Source organism: Oryctolagus cuniculus, chromosome 1, assembly GCF_051225735.1.
Source record: "Oryctolagus cuniculus isolate XC-2025 breed Fujian yellow rabbit chromosome 1, ASM5122573v1, whole genome shotgun sequence".
NCBI lineage: Eukaryota > Metazoa > Chordata > Mammalia > Lagomorpha > Leporidae > Oryctolagus > Oryctolagus cuniculus.
Window position 1 is genome coordinate 113,236,415 of NC_142867.1, and position 20,605 is coordinate 113,257,019.

General features: G+C 54.5%; 1 protein-coding gene across 8 annotated transcripts in view; it reads left to right on the plus strand.

The window, feature by feature from the left end:
- Nucleotides 1-20,605, plus strand: part of GRIK4 (glutamate ionotropic receptor kainate type subunit 4) — a 433,666-nt gene that overhangs the window by 124,199 nt on the left and 288,862 nt on the right. For all 8 annotated transcript variants that reach the window (XM_051819416.3, XM_051819403.3, XM_089313654.1 and 5 more), the window contains one exon: nucleotides 1,018-1,149. In XM_051819416.3, the coding sequence (XP_051675376.1) occupies nucleotides 1,068-1,149 (82 nt within the window). In that variant the 5' untranslated portion in view covers nucleotides 1,018-1,067. The remainder of the gene's footprint in view (nucleotides 1-1,017; nucleotides 1,150-20,605) is intronic.

Consider the following 20,605-nt stretch of genomic DNA (forward strand, 5'->3'; position numbering starts at 1 on the left):
GTACTGGGTCACTGGGGTCTGAGTAAAGCTCCAGGAGACAGTTCCATCAGTTCACACTCCCAGCGGCACTGGTGAGCGTTCCAGTAGCTCCAAGTCCTCATTAACACTTGACACCGTCTTTTTACTTTCAGAAGCCATTCCCTTGGCTATAGAGAGGTATATTGTGGTTTAAAATTGTGCTTTCCTGATGCCCAGTGAGCTGAGTACCCTTTCACACCTGCATGGGGCATTGGATATATTCTTTAGTGAAGTGGCAACTCGGGTCTTTTGCCCATTTTTCTATTGGGTTGTCTGTCTTGGAGGGGAAGAAAGAAACATTTTAATACCCCTCCTTTCCAAGGCTCCCTGGGATTAGCCTGTGCAGGTCTGGCCAGGAATGAGGCAGAGCTGGTCACCCGTAGACTCAGTGGGGGGCAACAGCCATGCTGTCTTCGGGAGAGGCAGTTCCCTCACAAACTAAGGTTCTAGAGTTGACACTGGGGGATGCACCCACTCGGGGAGGAGAAGAGTTGGTGAAGAAGGGTGGGGGTGGGGTTCATTTCTGCTGGCAGCAGAGGCAGCTGGTGGCCTGGGACGGGTGCGTCTGCCCCGGGTAATTGCTGGGACTGGATCTCTCCCATCTGATTGGGGAGGAGCTGGCGTCTGAGTAGCCTTGTTAAGCCCCAGCCTTACACATGGCGGCTTCCCCTGGGTTGTGCAAGTCAGTCCGCAGCGCTGTGAGAAGACTTATGAAGACCTCACAGCCAGTAGGCAGAGAGGCTGGCCTGGCCCACAGCTCTCTGCAGTGTTCAGTGCGTGCTCACCGTCATTCTCAGTCCCAGACGCTAAGGGGAAGCGAGGCGCCGTGGGTCCTGCAGCCGCCCCGTATGGTCCCCGAATCTATAGCTCGGCAGCTCTCCCGTGGCACTGCCAGATGTTCTCATGGGGGTGCCCCCTGGTGGCTCAGGTGCCCCCCGGGGTGGAGGGTGCCATGGCCTGGCTGGCATCGGACTCACATGCTCCCGCGCTCTCCTGCAGAGTTATGTCATGCCCAGACCAGCAGAGGGCTCCATGAGGATTTATAGAAGATGCCCCGCGTCTCGGCGCCTTTGGTGCTGCTTCCTGCGTGGCTCGTGATGGTCGCCTGCAGCCCGCACTCCCTGAGGATCGGTAAGTGCAGCTTGGCCTAGGGATGCCCCGCCTGTCCACAGGGGACCTCGGAGTGCTGTGCAGGGCCCCCAGGGAAGCTGCTGTGCCCTCCCTGAGTCTGGCTGGCCTGGTGGCGGCGATGGTGGTGATGGGGACGTCCCACAGGCTGACAGCCGTGGTCTAAGATGCTGCTAACTCCTGTCCCGTGTGAGATGGACTCAGCCTGGCACAGGAAGGGGCTGCTGTTAGGGAAGAAGGATGGTGAGCATGGCCTGGGATTCCAAACTCAGGCCGGAGAAGAGATCACTGCTGTCCTCTGATTGGTCCAAGGACAGCGTGCTGTGTCCTCAGCAGCTTCCATGAAGCCGGGAGTCTGCTTGGTGATCCTGGCCCGGCCACTCGGAAGGGCCCTTGTCTTGATGTCCTCCTGCCGTGGCCTGGCTCTGAAGGGAGGGCGGGACCCCTTCGTTCTCTCTCCCTTGTCCTTCCTGCTGTGGTCAGGCAGGACTTCCACCTGCGCCGACAGCACCCTCACCCTGGAGGGGAGGGCCCGGAGGTCAGGTGTCTCCTGCTGTGCCAGGGCTTGGTGAAGCTTACCGAGCACTCCGGACTCGGGTCCTGGGGACACCACCTCAGGACCGAGGACACAGTGCAGGCCAGCAGGCACAGGGTGGCCGCCTGGTGGCCCAGCACAGAGAATCTGTGGAGTCAGGACTAATGGGAGGGTGTTGGGGATCGGGGTGTCTCCTGTGCCTGCGGAGACCAGCATTGGTGTGGGCAGCTGTGTGGGGCACGACAGTGAGAAATCCCACTTCTTGCTGGTCACAAGATGAGCTGTCCAACAGCAGGCTCCAGGGGCGAGGTCAGATGAGTCCCAGAGGAACCATCCAGACGAGGCTCTCTGCAGACCAGGCGAGGTGGGGGCAAAAGTGGGTGATGTGACTGGAGCAGGGTCCTGGATCCTCAACCTGAAACTAAACAGGCTCAAGGCCAGCTTAGAATAAAGGTGGCTTCAGGACAAGTCCCAGAGAAATGACTTATTCTGACTTGGGAACTCCTCCCGTTGCACTCAGGCCTGGCCCTCAGTCCCGAGTGGGGCTGGCATGCTGGTGGTGCCAAGGGGGCCCCAGTGCAGGCAGAGGTGGGCCAGCAGCCCAGCCACAGGCTTGCATGGCCCCGTGTGAGCCTGTGGGTCTCTGAGCTGCTCCACCCTCCCCTACAGGCCTGCAGAGGCAGCGGCAGCCGGCTAGACTCAGGGACAGGGACTCAGCTCTCCCCCACGCCCTGCCCTCTACCCCGCATCCTCTGTGATTGAAACAAGGAATTAAAAACACCCCATCTTGCCTCCCTCTTCCCCATTCACTTCTAAAAGCCTTATTTAATTCTGCTCAGCGGCAATGCGAAACGGTTCGTATCCTTAAGACGCTTAATTTATAAGATGCCTACAGTTATTCAGCGTTGCTGCGGGGTTTTCACCCCCTGAAAATGAGCGAATCAATTTCCATTTGTTGCTAATGGGAAGCGGAAAGGACTTGAGCCAGGCTCGGCAGTGCCTGGCGGCCTCGGCTCTCGTGAGCTTGCTGCCCGGCGTGGACCCCTCTCTTGGCTGCGATGCCGAAGATGGGGGGTTTCAAAAGGACCCTGCGGGCTCCCACCCCCACCCCCTGAGCAGCGCTTTGCCGGTCTCAGTTTTTTGGTTCATGCCAGGCTACTTCCCACTAATTTCCAGCCAGGAGCCCTGCTGGCTGGCAAGGTCAAGCCAGGCCTGATCTCCCGCGGGAGCCAGGAAGCCGGTTAAGCCAACAAAGAAAAAGAAAAGAAAAGCTCCAGACAGCGATGCCAGGGTCTGCTGTCCTGTCTCCTTGGTCATCCTGACAGTGCTCAGCTCCTGATGGAGGAAAGGGGCTAATTACAGGGCCTCCCGGGGGCTGTGGGGGAGGGCCGGGAGGGCCGAGAAGTAGGTCAAGAAAACACAAGGAGCTGTGCTGGCAGCGGCTGGCCGGACTGGCCTTCGACTGTGCTGGGTTGTCCACCCGCACAGGGGTCGGTGCTCCCTGCGTGTGGGCTCTTCTGGGAGCATGGATGGCTGTCAGGGCGGAGCTGTGCGGAGGGACCGGGAGTCTCCGAGATGAATTACACAGCCTGCTCCGTCGTCAGCCCAGCCTGTCTGCTGGTGACAATACAGATGTGTGTGAAGAGCCTGCCGAACCCATTACCCTGCCCGTGATGGCTGTTTTTCATTCAGGGGAGGCGTGAGGCGGCAGATACAGCCAAATTGTCTATTACGCTGTCCGGTGTTTACCCCCCGAATGAGGTTTTGGGTAAGAGAATGGGACTTTATTTATGGCTGTGAGGCTGCCTGCATAAATTCGCCAAACTCTCACACATATGTCAGCCCCCTTCAGTCATCCGTCTTCTGGATGTGGCTTTGTCCCTCTGTGTCCCTGTAGGTTCTCTGAGCAATGACTGTGTAGCCACAAGTTAATAAATGCCCCGAGAAGACCCCACCCCATCTTGTAGCCCTTCCAGTACTCAAAGACACGGTCCTGGTTGTCGTCCTAACATCTCAGACCAGAAAGGACGATAAGGATCTGTTGTCCAACCTGCTAGCTTCGCAGGTGAGGACACAGGGGCCAGTGGCTGGCCAAGGTCACACGGGCAGGAGGTGGCCTGGCCGGGGGCCTGCTGCCCTTGGCCCCTCTTCCCGGGCCTTCTCACTGCCCTCTGGTGGGCTCCCTTGGCTCCTGGGAGGCAGGGTCCCCTTCAACAGTACGTGAAGGTTGTCTTCTCTCGTGGTGTTCTCCAGTCCTGTTCTGGAAAATTTTCGGACATTAGCAAGTGTTGCCCTTGGCCAGGCACCACAGGTACCGATGAGCAGTTGTTAACCACACGCACACTGAGCTTTCCCGCCGGCTCTGATTGCCCCTTCCTGGCCCTGTGTCTTAGCCATCCTGAACCACCGGCTCGCCATTACACACCTGCACCTGGCAGGTTCCCTCCACACCGCCTCCATTGCCCACAGGGCTCCTCCTCCCATCTGTCTTCTTTGCCTGGAAAACAGTCCCTTCAGCCCCCACTCCTCCTCCTTCTCCTCGTCTTCCTCCTTCTCCATCACCATGGACATAAATGACTCTTCCTGTGTGCGTAGTCCGTTTCTCAAGACTATAACAAAATACTGGAGGTGAGCCATTTTATTTTAAAAAAACAAAAAGTGGGTTTATGTTGGCTCTCAGTTCTGGAGGTGCACAATCGGGGGCCTTGTCTGGCGCTGGCCTCTTTGCCAACAAAGTCCCAAGGCAGTGTGAGTGCAAGTGTAACTGGGTCTCTCTCCCTCCACTTACAGAACCAACAGGACGCAATCCTAGGGGCTCCACCCTAGGGACTCATCTAATCCTAGTACTTCCCAGAAGCCCCACCTCCAAACACCATAGTTGGATTAAGTTGCTGTCGCTCCCCGTCTTCGTGGAGGAACGACACAGGACCCTGCGCTGTTCTTTCATCTGTTCGGCCCTCCCCGGGTTTGCTGCTGGTTCTTCCCGGGTTGGCTACTGTCCCTTCCACCTCCGTGGAAGGGCGGTTCCCCCTGGCCGCTTTCCCCACTTCCGCAGGGGAGCGGCACACCGCCGGCCGGCTCTCTCGGGGGCTGCACAGGTGTTCCCCTTAGATGTTCCTGGTGAATGCCGTCTCTCTCCTCCTTTATAGTCCTCCTCTGCCAATCCCAACTCGGCTGCCCACACGCCGAGTACGCTGCTCTCCTCCAATCAGGAGCAAGTCCTACAGTTTATTGGTTGAACTGGAGGCAGCTGTGCGGAAGCTGTTTACTTCTCTCCCAGCGCCATATTGTGGGAGAGCAGATGCATAGAATAAGTCTTAATTCCAGTAACTCAGTCCAGTCCGGGCTGCTCCCCACAAGTTGCTACCATCTTTTTTTTTTTTTTCTTTTTCTTTTTTTTAAGATTTATTTGTTTGAAAGAGTTATGATGCGGGAGTCTGGGGGAGATTGATCTTCCATCTGCTGGTTCTCTTCCCAGATGACAGCAATGGCCAGGGCTGGCCAAGCTGAAACCAAGAGACAGGAGCCAGGAGCTTCATCTGGTCTCCTGTGTGGGTGGCAGGGGCCCAAACTCTTGGGCCATCTTCCGCTGCTTTTCCCAGGTGCATCAGCAGGGAGCTGGATCGGAAGTGAAACAGCTGGTACCTGAACTGGTGCCCCTATGGGATGCCAGCATTGCAGGCGGTGGCTTTACCTGCTGTGCTGCAGCGCCGGCCCTGAGTTTCTACCACCTTAGTCTCACAATGCGGCTTCAACACCTGAAGATTTGAGGGACACCTGAGCCACACCCAACCCGCAGCGCTCTGCAAAGTCCTTTCCTAATGTCACCTCTCCCTTTGGGGGAATTCATCCCCCTCCCGTTGCTCTTCTGTTCCCCTGGGATGCCCATCTGTGCCACAGTTAGGGTGTTGTACTTGAATTGGTATTTCTATCAGGGTCTGACCTCGGTGAGACAATGAGCACCGATCCCAAGGTCTACCCAGGATCCATGCAAGTGGATTGCACGTCTCTGTGGGTGTGATGGGTGCATCTGGCTCTTGTGAGACCTGGTTCCCTGTTTCCATGTTTGGCACCACTATTTTAAAGTGCTTTCTTCTGGCCTTAACTGTCCATAAGCAGCTAGAGTACAAGAGACAGAGAAAATGCCCATCTGTCCATCTTGCTTATGGGAAAGAATAGAAGTTAGCTGAAGATCCTTACTAGGTTCTTTTTAAAATTTATTTATTTTGTTTATTTGAGAGGCAGGCAGAAGAGTGACAGAGACAGATAGGCATCAGAGGGCTCCCTTCTACCGGTTTCTCCCCAGATTCCTGCAATAGCTGGACTGGGCCAGGTTGAAGCCAAGAGTGGGGAACTCAACCTGAGTCTCCCACATGGGTGTCAGGGACCCAAGGACTTTCTGCCTCCCAGTGTGTGCACTAGCAGGAACCTGGGATCAGGAGTAGAGCCAGGCCTCGGACCCAGCCTTTCCAGTATGCATGCGCAGCTAATGCCGCCCACCCTGACGGTGTTCTAATGAAAGTTTTGGCTGTGACAATAAACTTGACGGTTCCATTCCACTCTTCACTCAGTCACTTAGCACATATTGACTGAATGCAGTGTGTCAACCCCTAAATAATAATCATGGCAATGAGAAGCCCCACTTGGAGAGGCCTCTGCCAGGCACCGGGTGAGATATCTGCCGGAGGCGCGGAGCCTTGACGTCACCGGCGTAAGTTCACACGGGGGACGTCAGAACCTGTCTGGTTGCAGAGTGGTTCTCTGCTCTGCTGCACTTCGGTTTCTGAGCCCTGGAGAGATTTGGGCTATCCCGTGGTCCCAGCAGTCACGGCGAACGTTCTGCGTTCTGTCTGGCAGAGGAGTTGAAGGATGGAATTGTTACTGGTGATACAGTTTCTTGCTTTGCTCTGACACTTTTCCATCTAAAGGATTTCCTGAGGGCACAGGCACTTCAGCTGGCAGATGAGGAAGCTGCGGCTTGGGGGCGTCTGGTCTCAGTCTCGGCGGCCGGGAAGTGCCGCTCATGGTGGCGAGCAGGCTACGGTGGCACTTGGCTCTCCTGCTCGCTGAGGGGCTTCCCTGTGTGGCGACGCACGAGAGCTCAGGTTTATCTGACACCCCCGTGACGAGGACCCCTGAGCACTTTACCACTACAGTTTTTTACTTAATTCATTTTCCCCAGTGAGCTCCAATCCTGTACAGAGATCATGTGCCCAGAACATTCGAATGTTAGAAAGGTGAAGCTAATAGGAGATCAGGGAGAGGGGAAGGGGAAGAATTGAAAACACTGTTGGTTTTTTTTTTTTTTATCCCGTGCTGCTGTGTATCAAACATAGCAGTTATGCCAAGATTCAAATGCACCAGTGACGTCTTGGCCTCGAGGAGGATCTAGAGGATCTAGAGGATCTGCCTGTTTTTGTTTTTTTTTTTCCCCACACTGGGCTTCCCTAATTATGTCAGCATGTGATTTAATTTATGGCATTTTGATGAGCGTGTAAGTTTTCATCTCAGTTCCAAATTGAGTCACCCATATAGACCGTCAGTTGGGCCTCCACATTAGTGACAAGTGGAAATGGATGTCTTTCTCCTCTGTCACCATACAGAGGGAATACAGAAAGACTTCTGGGACACAAATCTCTGCCCCAGTGAGCACCTTTGGGAGTGTGTGTCTTCCTGATTCGTGCCCAGGGTCTAGCGCAGTGCCTGGCCCCCAGTGGTAGTCTTAGTTCGTGTTTGCTAAGTGACTTACCTATGGCAAGCTTCGAATCTTGAACTGACCTGTCAGTTTTCAAACTTCTTTTCTCCCAGAAATCGGTCAACACTCAAAAATACCATTTTTTTTTTATTGTTTTCGTCAGCCTACAAAATGTAGAGTTAGGGGAGTGAACATTTTGCCTGTGTCCACATGCACCTGTTCTCCTCCCTGATCCACCGCTGCAGCCATGCATTTCTGGGCAGATCACGGAGGCTGGGCTGTCGTTGGACCCGCCTGCAGGCCAGGGTGCTGCCTGTCTTCATCTGTCTTCGTGCCATTCGGGAGCACCACTTAGGATGCTTGCCCAGTGTTTGTCTTCTCTCACCCTTTCCAGACCCACATTGGGAGCCACAGCCTCAGGCCGGAGTCTCTTCTCCTGAAAAGTTGGGGGTGAATAAGGCCTGCGTGAGCAGACCTACTGGGGTTCCAAAAAGTGAAGTGAATTGGTGAAAACCCCTTTGTCAGTGCCAAAGCCCCTGACTCCCAGCTGCCCTGTGGCATTTGCCATGGTTTGCAACATGTAGCGGGTACTTCTTGCCTGGCTGGGTGGCTGCTGGCTGCCTGGCAGCACCAGGTTGAGCGGAGATGAGTATGGTGTCTGGAGAACAGCGATGGCGATATTTTGTCAGAATTTCAAAAACCTGTCTTCAGCTTTGCGAAACGGTTTACAAAATGTCTTGGGATGTGGAGTGAGTCACTGGCAAGCTTGATTTCTTATGGAGGGTGGGGGAGATATAAATTATGGAGACAGGTTTTGGTTCCATGTTAAAAAAAATGTTTACTAGGCAGATGGAGCGGGCTCTTTGGATACCAACGTCCTCGTAGCTGGAGGTGGCCACAGATGGGTCAGCACAGGTTTGGCTTGTGACCTTGAAGACTCCTTCCCACCTGGCTGCTTTCCCAGGCGCATTAACAGGGAGCTGCATTGAAAGTGGAGCTGCTGGGACTTGAGCTGGTGCCCTAATGGGATGTCGGTGCTGCAGGCAGCAGCTTACCCTGCTGCACCACAGCGCCGGCCCCCATCTGCCTGATTTAAGCCATGACCTCATGTGGCTCCAAGAATTTGGGTAAGCCAGGTGAAACCTAGTAGCCCTACTACTGCTTTGGTTTTTTTGGCATAGAACTGGCCTTCTGTGTGCTTCCTGTCTCTAGCTGGGCACAGGTGTGGACTGAAGCTGCTGCTACGTTTCAGCTTAAGGCCCTTGCGTGTGCGAGTCTGAGTAGGTGGCACACGTGCGCATCCCACTCGAGCCTCATGCTGCAGGCAAGACGTTGGTCACACTTAGCTCTCATTAGTCTGGATAAGTAGGCACTCGTCGGCTTTCCTGGGGGCTGCGCCTTCGCTGGTGGGCAGCAGGGTGCGCTGCAGGCAGTTGTCGGGCCGCCCACCAGCCCCTCTGTGTTTTGTCAGCGTGTGTTTCTCCCAGTGGAGCTGCTTGGGGGCTTGGTGCGCTCCTGGTGGGCTGGGCTGGGGAAGCCCATTAGCCCAGGCTGATGAGGAGCGCGGTGGAGGGAGGCCAGGTGGGGCTCAGGTGCACACAGGTTGGCACACACAGTCCTCTGGCTGGGCAGACACCGGTGCCAATGTGCTGGCCTCCAGAGGCACCGCCAGTCAGATGTGCAGCCTGGTTGGGGGTCTCTGGCATTGAGGCTTCTGTTAGCGTGATCCCTTTATGACTGCACGGGCAGGCACGACCACAGCATCTTCTGCTTCTCTCACTCTCCATTTCAGGCAGGGAAATCAACACCGGAGGGGGCTGACCCATCATCCGGGTGTCCCCCTTGTCTCAGTTCCTTGCACCCCGAATCACCAGCTGTCTCGATGGGTTCTTCCACAATGACTGGGGCTGGAGAGGTTAACCCAGTGCCTGTACCCATGAACCAGACCCCTGGATAGGAATCTGAGCTCCACCTTTTGCCAGGCACATGACCTTGAACAAGCATCCAATTTCTCATTGCCTCAATTTCTCCCTTACAATCTGGAGTCACAGTAGTCCCTGCCTCTTTTTTAAAAAAATAAGAATTCAGTAAGTCCCTATGTAGGAAGCACTAGGATGGTGTGGGACGCGTACTAAATGCTGGGGAAGTGGCATCTGTTATTATTAATGGTGCTACAGGCCCAGCTGCCTCCAGCTGCTAGCCTTCCCATGCCTGGGGCATCCTTCCTCACTCCCACCAAATCCTGTGTCTCCCCTTTTGCTAAACCCTGCTTTAAAGGCAGCCTGTCTTTGGAGATGAGAGTCCCCAGCTGGTTTGGAGCTCCTCTGCTTCGAGAAGCCTGAGTGTGGGTGTGTGTGTGTGTGTGTGCTTGCGCGCGCACATGTTGCCTTGTCTTTGTTGGCATTTACCTGCCTATCCTGTGCCAACATTTTACAAAACCTTATTTGAATTCCGCCCCTCCCCCACCCCCAAGCCTAGGAGCATCCCGAGGGGACAGGCTGTCTTGCTCACGCTCGCAGTGTGGGGACTTGTCTCAGGGAGCTGGCTCCTGCATCTGCACTGCCCCTCATCTTACAAATCTCCCTTAGCTCCTGCTCCGCTTCCCCCTGCTTTTAGCTCCTTCCTTCTACGGCAGAGCTCTGCAAAAGAATCACCCGTTCCAGCCGTCTCCCTTTCCTCTCCCCTCTTTCCCTGTTACAAGACCCTGTCCAGTGGACGTTCAGCCCCACTGGTGACGCCCACCTTGCCAGTGCAGTGATCGGTCCCCAGGCCTGGCTGTGCTGGGTTCAGCTGCAGCATTTCACGTGGCTCCTGGCCGCGCCCGTCTTGGTGCTGGCCCTGCCTCAGCGGCTGCCGCTCCTCTCCTCCTCTCCTGATTCCTCCTTGATCTCTGCATATGGATGGTCCCCGGGCTCTTCTCTCTTCACATCCACTCCCTGGGGTGACCTCATTCAGTCTGGAGGCCTTAAACGCGGCCACATGTTTTTGACTCTAGTTACATCGCCAGCTCTGATCTCTCTCCATCAGCCCAGCCACACGGGTAACTCATACTTGACATAGGCGTCCCTCAGCTCTCTGTCCCCTTGCAGGCTGCTTCTGCTCCCCACTTCATCCCATCCCTTTGGACTTGGACTCCAAACCTGCTCATCTTCCTCGATCCCCTCTTTCTCTGACACCCCACTTCTTCTCCATCAGTATCCTGTTGGCTGTGCCTCCCACCCCATCCAGTAAAACCCAACCACTTCTTACAGCCTCAGCGGCTGCTTCCTTGGCCCAGGATGTGCTGTCTGTGCCTGGGGTCATGGTGAAGCCTTCCTGGTGGTTTGCCTGCCTGTCTCTTGAGCTGTCATTTTTCATTCTCAACGTGGGGCAGGGGCAGTGCTTTTAAAATGTGAGAGGAGCCCCTCAGCCCTCCGCTGCACCCTCCACTGCCTTCTCATCTGGGTGAAAGAATCCTCATAACGGCCCCAAGGTCCTCCATGATCGGCGCTCCTCTTGCTGACACCACACCAACCCCATGATCCCCAGCTTCTTCACTTTACCTAAAGCACAAGCACATCAAGTTTGCTCTCACCTCAGGGCCCTTGCACTGCAGTTCCTTCTGCACAGAACACTCTTGTTCTTTTTTTTTTTTTTTTTTAAGGATTTATTTATTTATTTGAAAGGCAGAGTTACAGAGAGAGGGACACACAGACTCACGCATCTTCCATCTGCGGATTCACGCCCTAAATGGCCGCAATAGCTGGGGCTGGGCCAGGTTGAAGCCAGGACTGCTTTCCCAGGTGCATTAGCAGGGAGCTGGATGAGAAGTGGAGCAGCTGGGACTCACACTGGTACCCATATAGGATGCCGGCATCACTGAAGGCAGCTTAACTCACTGTGCCGCAGCACTGGCCCCTCTCAGAACACTGTCTGCAGCTGACACCCTGCCTCTTCTATGCCCCCCGCCACCCGCACACTTTCTGTCATTCCTCCCAGTTTTATTTTCTCTGTGACCCTTAGCACTATCTGACATAGGGGCCCCACTTTATTATCTGAATTCTCCCGTGAGGAGAAAGGGTTTGTTTTGTTCTCTGCTGTATCCCTGAGCACGTAAGACAGGGCCTGGCACACAGTGGGTGCTCGCTGAATATCTGCACAGGGAATGAGGGATGCAGGCCCAAGGGAGGTCCCAAAGGAGCTCAGATCTGAGTGCCCTGGGAGGTCATGGGCTCGTGGTGTCACTTGACACGCAGGCGGGTTTCGCCGGCGCCCCGTGCCGAGGACCATGCCACAATGCTGTGGGTCCCTGTCCCTGTGTTCAGGAGCTGAGGCTCAGCCTGTACACATTCTGAGGAAGAAGCCCACGTCAGCATTTAATGACTCAGCATCACCATGAGTCTTGGCTACTGGGCTTCCTCCGTCCTTCAGATCCAAACACTGGGCCCTTGGCTCATCATCCCTCCCCCCATGGCTTGCCGCGGCAGTGCCCACACCCCGGTCTTGTCATCACATCTCACTGTGCTCAGGCTGCTCTGGGACTCTGGTCAGGCCTTGTATATCTGTGGTTCAGTCCTCCAGGAGCCCAGACACCTGACCCTGGCCCCAGCGTCCCTGCTGGGACTCAGCCACTGGCTTCCCCCTCCTTTCCTGATGCTGCCGTTGTTGGCCAGGGAAGCTGCCTGCTGTTTGCTGGGAGCCTGTGCCAGTTATGTCTGATTGTGCTTGGATTTGCAAGCTCTGGCAGCGGCAGGGTCCCCAGCAACACCCACCCCACCCGTGGATAGTTAGAGGACTATTTTTTTTCTATTTTGACAGGCAGAGTGGACAGTGAGAGAGAGAGAGAGAGAGAAAGGTCTTCCTTTGCCGTTGGTTCACCCTCCAATGGCCATCGTGGCCGGCGCGCTGTGGCCGGTGCACCGCGCTGATCCGAAGGCAGGAGCCAGGTGCTTCTCCTGGTCTCCCATGGGGTGCAGGGCCCAAGCACATGGGCCATCCTCCACTGCACTCCCTGGCCACAGCAGAGGGCTGGCCTGGAAGAGGGGCAACCGGGACAGAATCCGGCGCCCCGACCAGGACTAGAACCTCGTGTGCCGGCGTCGCAAGGCGGAGGATTAGCCTAGTGAGCCGCGGCGCCGGCATTAGAGGACTATTGATTCTACGGCTGCTGAGCCAAAGTCTGTCCCCCTACCCCTACCCCCACCCCCACCCCCACCCCTCAGTGCCATTTAGAACAGGCTGGTGTTCTTCCCTGAGACCCAAAGCACTCTCGTTCATGGCCACCACTGGTTCTTTCTTCCAGAGAGACTCATCAGTGTCTTTGACTGTTGCTTCCATCTCCTTCTTGGCCTTACAAGCACCATCCTACCCACCCTTCTCTGCATTTTCTTTTTTGTTTTTCTCCTGTCTAATTAGGATGTGGTCCCTTGCATCAGAGCCAGCTGCCCTCATCTGCTTCTGTTCTGCCATAGACACCTGCTCCAGACTAGTGGAACTCTGCTCTCCAAGCTCGGAGCCCCTTGTGGGGCCCATTCTCACCCACCCCCGGCTGACGAGCCTTTGGGCTAAAGACAAGCTAGATCCCAGCCGGTGCCTGTAAAACGCAGTGCTCTGGCTCTGCTCTCCTCGGCAGCCCTGCTGCACATTGCCCGGGTCTAAAGATGCCTGCTGTAGTGGACTGGGTGCTGCGGGATTGAGCCATGTCTGCAGCTTCGTCCAAGCTGTGCTTCTCTCATCTGGTCTGGGACATGGTCTTTCTAGCACAGAGTGACACAGGCGGTGGGGGGAGGGATGCCACTTTGCCAGCAACACTCATACATTCCTCCAAGTAGCAGAGATCTAACAACATGAGACTTTGAGTTTGCAGCTCACAGATGAAAGAACAAGGATTTTCCCGGAGATGACAAAAGGGAAACATCCTGTCCCAGGGGCCTCAGCAGAGAGCTATGTTAAGGGGTTGCTCTGAAGAGGCACCAACTGGCAGCCTGTGCTGGAGTGGGCGGCCGCCCCCAGGCAGCCACCCAGAAGTCTGAGGCCAAGAGGCGGGAGAAGAGGGAGAATGTTCCAAAGGCTATTGGCAAGGAATTCTCCTAGCACTTCTTGGTGCTGTTGGGATTTCTGAAATTAGAGGGAGCTTCATCTGGAAGCAGTGGTTGAACGCTCATTTACCCTTTTGAGCTAATTTGGAAAACTTGTTCTACAGGCATTAAAGTTGTTAAGTGGAAATGAATGGAGCTGGGAGAGATGAGTTAGTGGGTGTAAACAAGGAGAGCTGTCTGTGCGCCGCCCCCTTTGGAGATTTTCCTTTACTTTATCAACCTCTCCGTCATCTCCCAGAAGCAAGGTGACCCCCGGAAGGAGCCGGAGCTGGGGAGGCAGGACACCGTCTCCTGCAGAACTGCTGCTACTGGCCGTGCTTGCAGCCTAGGGGAGGCTCCCTTCTGGGTCTCAAATGAGTGCCTGCCTTGGTTAGGGAGCCCCGAGTGTGGTCACCCAGGAGAGAGTGGCATTTACGTTCAAGTCTGCTAATCCCAGGCCTCATGGAGCAAGTCTGGCCTTGGATTCAGAATTCAGGTGCGCGAGTCCCACGTACTAGCCACCTGCCTTTGGGCACATCACTCAACCTGCCTTGCACTCAGTTTCCATCTGTAAACTGCAGATAACAGAGCTTATCGTTCACTGCTGCAGTAATTGAGAGGAGATAGATACAGTGCCATGCATGGCATGTGGCATGTAGTCATATTTAATAAATATCAGCTCCTCTTCTTTTATTTCTTTCCAAAAATCGGAGTTTGCACAATGATTACAGTGAGTGACTGGATGGCATCGGAGGGGAGAGGCGTATGGGTGGGCTTTATTGCTGTACAGACCTGGAATTGAATGACACTTTCAGCATGTGGCCTTGGGAAAATTAGGTAGCCTCAGTTTCCTACTATAAAATGGGGGTAATAATACCCATCTTACGTGACCGTTGAAGTGTATGGGAGATAATGTATGGGAAATGGCTAGTCAGTAGGCAATCAATAAATAATAGGTATTATCAGTAGTTCTGCCGTTACTGCTATTGCTCTGCTGCCGTAACAAATTACTACAAATCTAGCAGCTTAAACATGACAAATTTATTATCTTACAGTCTGTAGTTCAGAAGTCTCACTGAGCTAAAATGAAAGTGACAGCAGGGCTGTGTTCCTTTCTGGGGGCTCTGGGAAGGAATCCATTTCCTGCTCATTTGGGTCCCTGGGAGAATTCATTTCCTTGTGGTTATATGCCCAAGGTCCTTGTCGTCTTGCTGGCTGTCGGCTGAGAGCCAGGCCCAGCTTCCCGAGGCTGCTGCAGCCTTTGGTGCATGGCTCCCCATCTCCGTGTGGGAGCCAGCTGCGGCGGGTTGTCATTCTCATCTCATAGCTCACTGATCTTGGCGGGTAAAAGTTCTCCAGTTTCAAGGACACATGGGTTTCGGTGGTGCCCACCAAGATAATTCAAGGTCAGCTCCCCCTCTTGAGCTCTATGACCCCAAGAACATCTGCAAAGTTCCTTTTGCTATGGAAGGTACCACATTTGCAGGGGCTAGGGTCTAAGATGTGGGCATCTGGGGCCTGTGTTGTGGTACGGGGAGATAAGCCCCCACTTGGCAATGCCGGCATCCCATGTTGGAGTGCTAGTTTGAGGCCCAGCTGCTCTGCTTCTGGTCCGGCTCCTTCTAATGCTCCTGGGATGGCAGTAGGTGGTGATCCAATGACTTAGGCCCCTGCCACCCATGCGGGAGAGCCAGATGAGTTCCTGTCTCCTGCCTTCAGCTGCTGGGCCCAGCACAGTCCCAGATGCTTGGCCATTTTGGGGAGTGAACCAGTGGATGGAAGATCTCTCCATCTCCCCCTCTCTCTGTGTCTCTCTGCCTTTCAAATAAACAAATGGGTGAATGAATCTAAAGAAAAAAAAAACATGTGGACATCTTCTGGGGACCATTTTTCTGCCTGCCAAGCTGCTTCTCTGTTGAACAGAGAAGCTCCCAAGGTAGGGACTGAGCCTCTCTGAAGTCTTCTTATGGATGATACCTGATGCGGGGGACTGTGTCCTTGGAGACACTCCCCAGCCCAGTCCTTGCCCGAAGTTGTCTGACTCCTGTTCCTGTTGACTATCTCGTGTAAGAACCAGACAGCACCAAAGCCAGTGGGTATCCCCTGTGGCTGGAGGACTTCGGATGCATTGGCCATGTTTCCACAACTGATACTGTGCACACACACACACACACACACACACACCCGCCCTGGCGGGAGACCCAGCCGGGAAGGGGCTGTGCAGCAGGAAGCACTTTATCACTCTGATTTAGTAATCTCGCCACTTCTAACATGTCAGGGCGCCAAAGGAGAAGGCTGCAAGCTGAATGTTATCTGAGGCTGCGTCATGTCACGTGGGCGCTGCTGGGCTCAGCTTGGAGTGATGTGTTTATTTCCTGCCTGGGGCACGGGGAGAGTAACTTGTCCACACCTCCCCAGCAGCCCGAGTCCCTGCAGGCTCTGCCACTCTGCCTGCTGTCCTTCCACTGGGACTGAGATGTTTGTGCTTTGAGCAGAAACAACACGATGATGGGGGGAACTGCTGCAAGCCAGGAAAGAGAGACTCGGGGTCTGATGCGCATTCAGCCTGATCCTCGGTCCCCTGGTCCCTTACTGCATACACGTGGAGCCAGGCTCTCTGGGAACTATTAGGGTACAGGCTATTTCGTTGGTACATGTTGCAGGTAGGCAAAGGCAAGACTCAGACACGAGGGAATTGGAGGGCAGTGCAAGACAACGAAGCATTAAGTGGCACGACGTTGCCATGAAGTTAAGCAGTGGTGACTCTGGTTGTCCAGGGACCGTGGGCACCTCGCCGGTTGGGGCTTCCTTTGCTCTTCTTGGTCCTCTTCTTCCTGACACCTGGAGTCGGGCGAGCAAGAAGGTGGGTGATGACCGCCACCTCAAGAGGCTGTGTCCTACAAGTTGGAGACATTGTCCCGCAATTCGAGCACCTGCTGTGTGCCTGGCACTTTCTATGAGTGACATAATTTAATTTTTGCCACCCACTCCAGGGGAGGCTTTGATGAAGTCTTGTATTGAGTATGGCAGCCGAGGCTTGGCGAGGCCCTGGGTTTGCACCAGGTTTCTTGGTGCCAGCGGGGCGCCCTTTTTCCACAGGGTTCTCCATGCGCGTGTTGCTGTCTGTGGAACTCTGATCCGGAGCACACCGCAGGTCCATAGCTGTGGGAAGCTGGGCCCCCTGACCCCTACGGGCCCCCTGACCCCTACGTGACACCTTGGTTCCTGCAGAGAAGCAGAAGGGCGGACACCGTGCCTTAGCCTCCATTACCATCCCCTGCCTCTGCAGGTTTCTTTCACAGACATTTGAGAGAGAGAGAAATTAACTCAAAAGTTAACCACAGGAGTACTGCTGAAGGCACCTTTAGGCTAAAAATAAGAGCAGAGGCTGCGACACTCAGAGGGCCCAAGGCTTGGGCGCCGGCTTTATTTATAGCTGCGTGTTTATTAGATTCCAAATGATGTTTAGCCAGGAATCATATGGCAGTGATCTTTGATTACTGATGAGACTAATGGCTGAACATATTTTATTATTGCTATTTATTTAGCCCTGTTAAACGTACTGTGTGTGTCTCTTCCAGGAAGGCACCAAGGAGCAGGGCTGGGAGAGGGCAGAAGTGGCTTGGCAGGTGGTCCTGCTGACCAGGGGAGGAGCTCTCCCAGCAGAGCCAACCAACCCTTAGAAAGAGAGGGAAGGGCCGGCTCTGTGGCGTAGCAGGTAAAGCTGCCGCCTGTGTGCCAGCATCCCATATGGGCGCCAGTTCTAGACCCGGCTGCTCTACTTCCAATCCGGCTCTCTGCTATGGCCTGGGAAAGCAGTAGAAGATGGCCCAAGTACTTGGGACCCTGCACCCGCCGTGGGAAACTCAGAAGAAGCTCCTGGCTCCTGCCTTTGGATTGGCACAGCTCTGGCCTTTGTAGCCATCTAGGGAGTGAACCAGCAGATGGAAGACCTCTCTCTCTCTCTCTCTCTCTGTAACTCTGCCTTTCAAATAAATAAATAAATCTTAAAAAAAAAAAGGAGAGAATAGGACTGGGAGTTGAGAGAACACCATAAAAGAGAAAGAAAGGTTTGAGATAAGAGTTGGAGCTTTGAGAGCCAGAAATGTCTAACTCTGTAATATCATCAATGTTCATTTTTTAAAGGTTTATTTATTTGAAGGGAAGAGTGACAGAGAGAGAGAGAGAGAGAGAGAGAGAGAGAGAGAGAGAGAAAGAATGATATCTTCCATTCACTGCTTCATTCCCCAATAACTGCAACGGCTTGGGCAGAGGCTGGGGCTGGGCTGAGCCAGGCAGAAGCCAGGAGCCTGGAAGACCATCTGATCTCCCACATGGGTGCAGGGGCCCAAGGACTTGGGCCAGTCTCTGCTGCTTTCCCAGGAGTCTAAGCAGGGAGCTGGATCGGAAGTGGAGCAGCCAGAACTCTTCACTGGTGTCCGTGTGGGATGCTGGCTGACATTGCAGGTGGTGGCTCAACCTGCTGCACCGCAGCGCTGCCCCAACACCGTTGTTAGTAACTGCAGTGGTCTCTCCTTATCTGCAATTCGCCTGCTGTGGTTTCAGTTACCCATACTCAACAGCAGTCCAATATTAAATGGAGAATTCTAGAAATGAGTAGCTTGTAAATTGCAGATAACTTTTATTATAGTATACATAATTGTTCCATTTTATTACTAGTTTATTATTAATCTTACTGGGCCTAATTTCTAAATTAAAGTTTATCATAAGTAAGTACATAAAGGAAAAACAGTATAAAGAGGGTCTGTAGTACCCCCAGCTTGAGGCATCTGTGAAACACATCCCCGTGAGTTAAGGGGAAACGTAGGTACGTTTCCATGCTGAATGTTGTGCAGAATCGTTTCTTCCTATTACCATTTTAAGGGTGAGAAAGCTGAGGCTCAGAGCAGTTGAATGACTTATCCGAGGCCACACAGCCAACAGGAGGCTGGAGTGCTTGTTCAGCCAAGCCCTGTCTGCCTCGGGAGACACTGTGTGCCCATGCCCTGCCCTGCCCTACTTCAAAGCCAGTGCCTTTCTCCCCTCTTGGTTCAGGCTTAACTTTCTGAGTAAACAGTCCCAGAAAAAAGGAGCGCTCGCTGTCCCTGGAGCCCTGGGGGCAGTGTGGAGAATGCAGCCCTTGGCTTCCGCTGTTCCTTCCTTCCTTGCAGGGGTGAGCTGTCAGCAGTCCTGGGTACGGCCCATCCAGGGCCACCACGTGCACACTTAGGTTGGGCCACCTGGGGTGCCACAGGGGCTGCAAGATGTACAGGGGTAAGGAGAGGTTTCCCAGCCCAGGGGCCTCCCTGCCTAGCACAGGGGGGCACCTACATGGAGTCAGAGCACAAAGACGGAGGCACAGCTCTGGCAACTTCGGCTGTTGGAGGAGAGCAGCGACCCTCCACGTGGGGAGACCTGGTCTCACAGAACGTCCCCTGTGTGCGTCAGACACCTGCTCCCTGGGCTCTCACCTCTTCCCCATCTGTCCTGTCAGGAAAAGGAAGGCTCCAGCTCCTTTCCGGGCACCTGAACCCTCGCGGGCGGTCTGTGGGCAGTCTGCGGGCAGTCTGTGGGTGGTGTAGGCAGCTTTGTCGCTCGGTCTTGCTCTCTGTCAGCGTCCCTGCTCCATAAACGTGTGCTGCCACGTGTTCTGCTCTCTATGTGCACACCACAGCCCCAGAACCTCCTGCCTGCCTGCCTGCCGGCTGGGCTTCTCTCCCTCTGCCTTCTCACTGTGCCTGCCTGCTGGAATCCTGCTCATCACTCGAGGCCTTGCTTACCCGTGACCTCTTTCTCCCAGAAGGCTTCCCTTCCTTCCTTCCTTCCTTCCTTCCTTCTTTCCTTCTTTCCTTCTTTCCTTCCCTGCCATCCTTCCTTCCTTCCTTCCTTTCTTTTTTCTGACATGCCGAGTGGACAGTGAGAGAGAGAGACAGAGAGAAAGGTCTTCCTTTGCCGTTGGTTCACCCCGCAATGGCCACTGTGGCCGGTGCGCCGCGCTGATCCGATGGCAGGAGCCAGGTGCTTCTCCTGGTCTCCCATGGGGTGCAGGGCCCAAGCACTTGGGCCATCCTCCACTGCACTCCCTGGCCACAGCAGAGAGCTGGCCTGGAAGAGGGGCAACCGGGACAGAATCCGGCGCCCCGACCGGGACTAGAACCTGGTGTGCTGGTGCTGCAGGCGGAGGATTAGCCTAGTGAGCCGCAGCGCCAGCCCCCTGCCATCCTTTCTAACCCCACTAAGAACCAATGTCTCCCTTTTCAGGGGCCCCTACTATGGCGGGGTGGGGGCTGCACCCTGGTCCTTGCCTCACGTGGCATAGGGAACGTGAATGTCAGCACTGGCCTCTCAGAGCAGAGACTGTGACCCCCACTTCCCTACCTGGCACTTTTTTTTTTAATTCATTTATTTGAAAGTCAGACAAAAGTAGACAGACGGATATCTTTCATTTGCTGATTCACTTCCCAAATGCTCCCACAGCAGCCCTGGCTGGGCCAAGCCAAAGCTGGGAGCCAGGAACTCAATCTGGACCTTTCACATGGGTGGCAGGGACCCAAGTCCTTGAGCCACTGCCTGTTGCCTCCCAGGGTGCATATCAGCAGGAAACCGGATGGGAAGCAGAGGTGGGACTGTAACCCAGGTACTCCGATGTGGGATGTCGGTGTCCCATGTGGCTGATCTGTTGCACCAAACACCTGCCCCTTGCTCATTCTTGTGGTCTGTTTTCTGTTGCTGAAATAAAGTGCCCAAGGCTGGGTGATTTCTAATGGAAGGAGGTTTATTCAGCTCCAGGTTCTGCAGGTCCAAGAGCATGGGGCTGGTTCTGGTGATGGCCTCATGGTGGATGGCATCACAGTGCAGGGAGCGTGTGGAAGAGACAAACGCCAGGGCAACCCTGCATAAAAGCAGCCTGCTCTCAAGGTATCTAACCCAGTCACTGGAGACCCAAGCCACTCCTGAGAGATCTAATTCTGCCTCTCAAGAATGACATTAACCCATGCATGAAGGGGGAGCCCCATGACCTAATTCTCTCTCTCTCTTTTAATTTATTTGAAAGGCAGAGTTACAGAGAGAGGTAGAGACAGAGAGAGAGAGGGATCCATCCACTGGTTCACTCCCCAAATAGCTGCAATGACAGGGGCTAGGCTAGGCCAAACTAGGAGCCAGGAGCTTCTT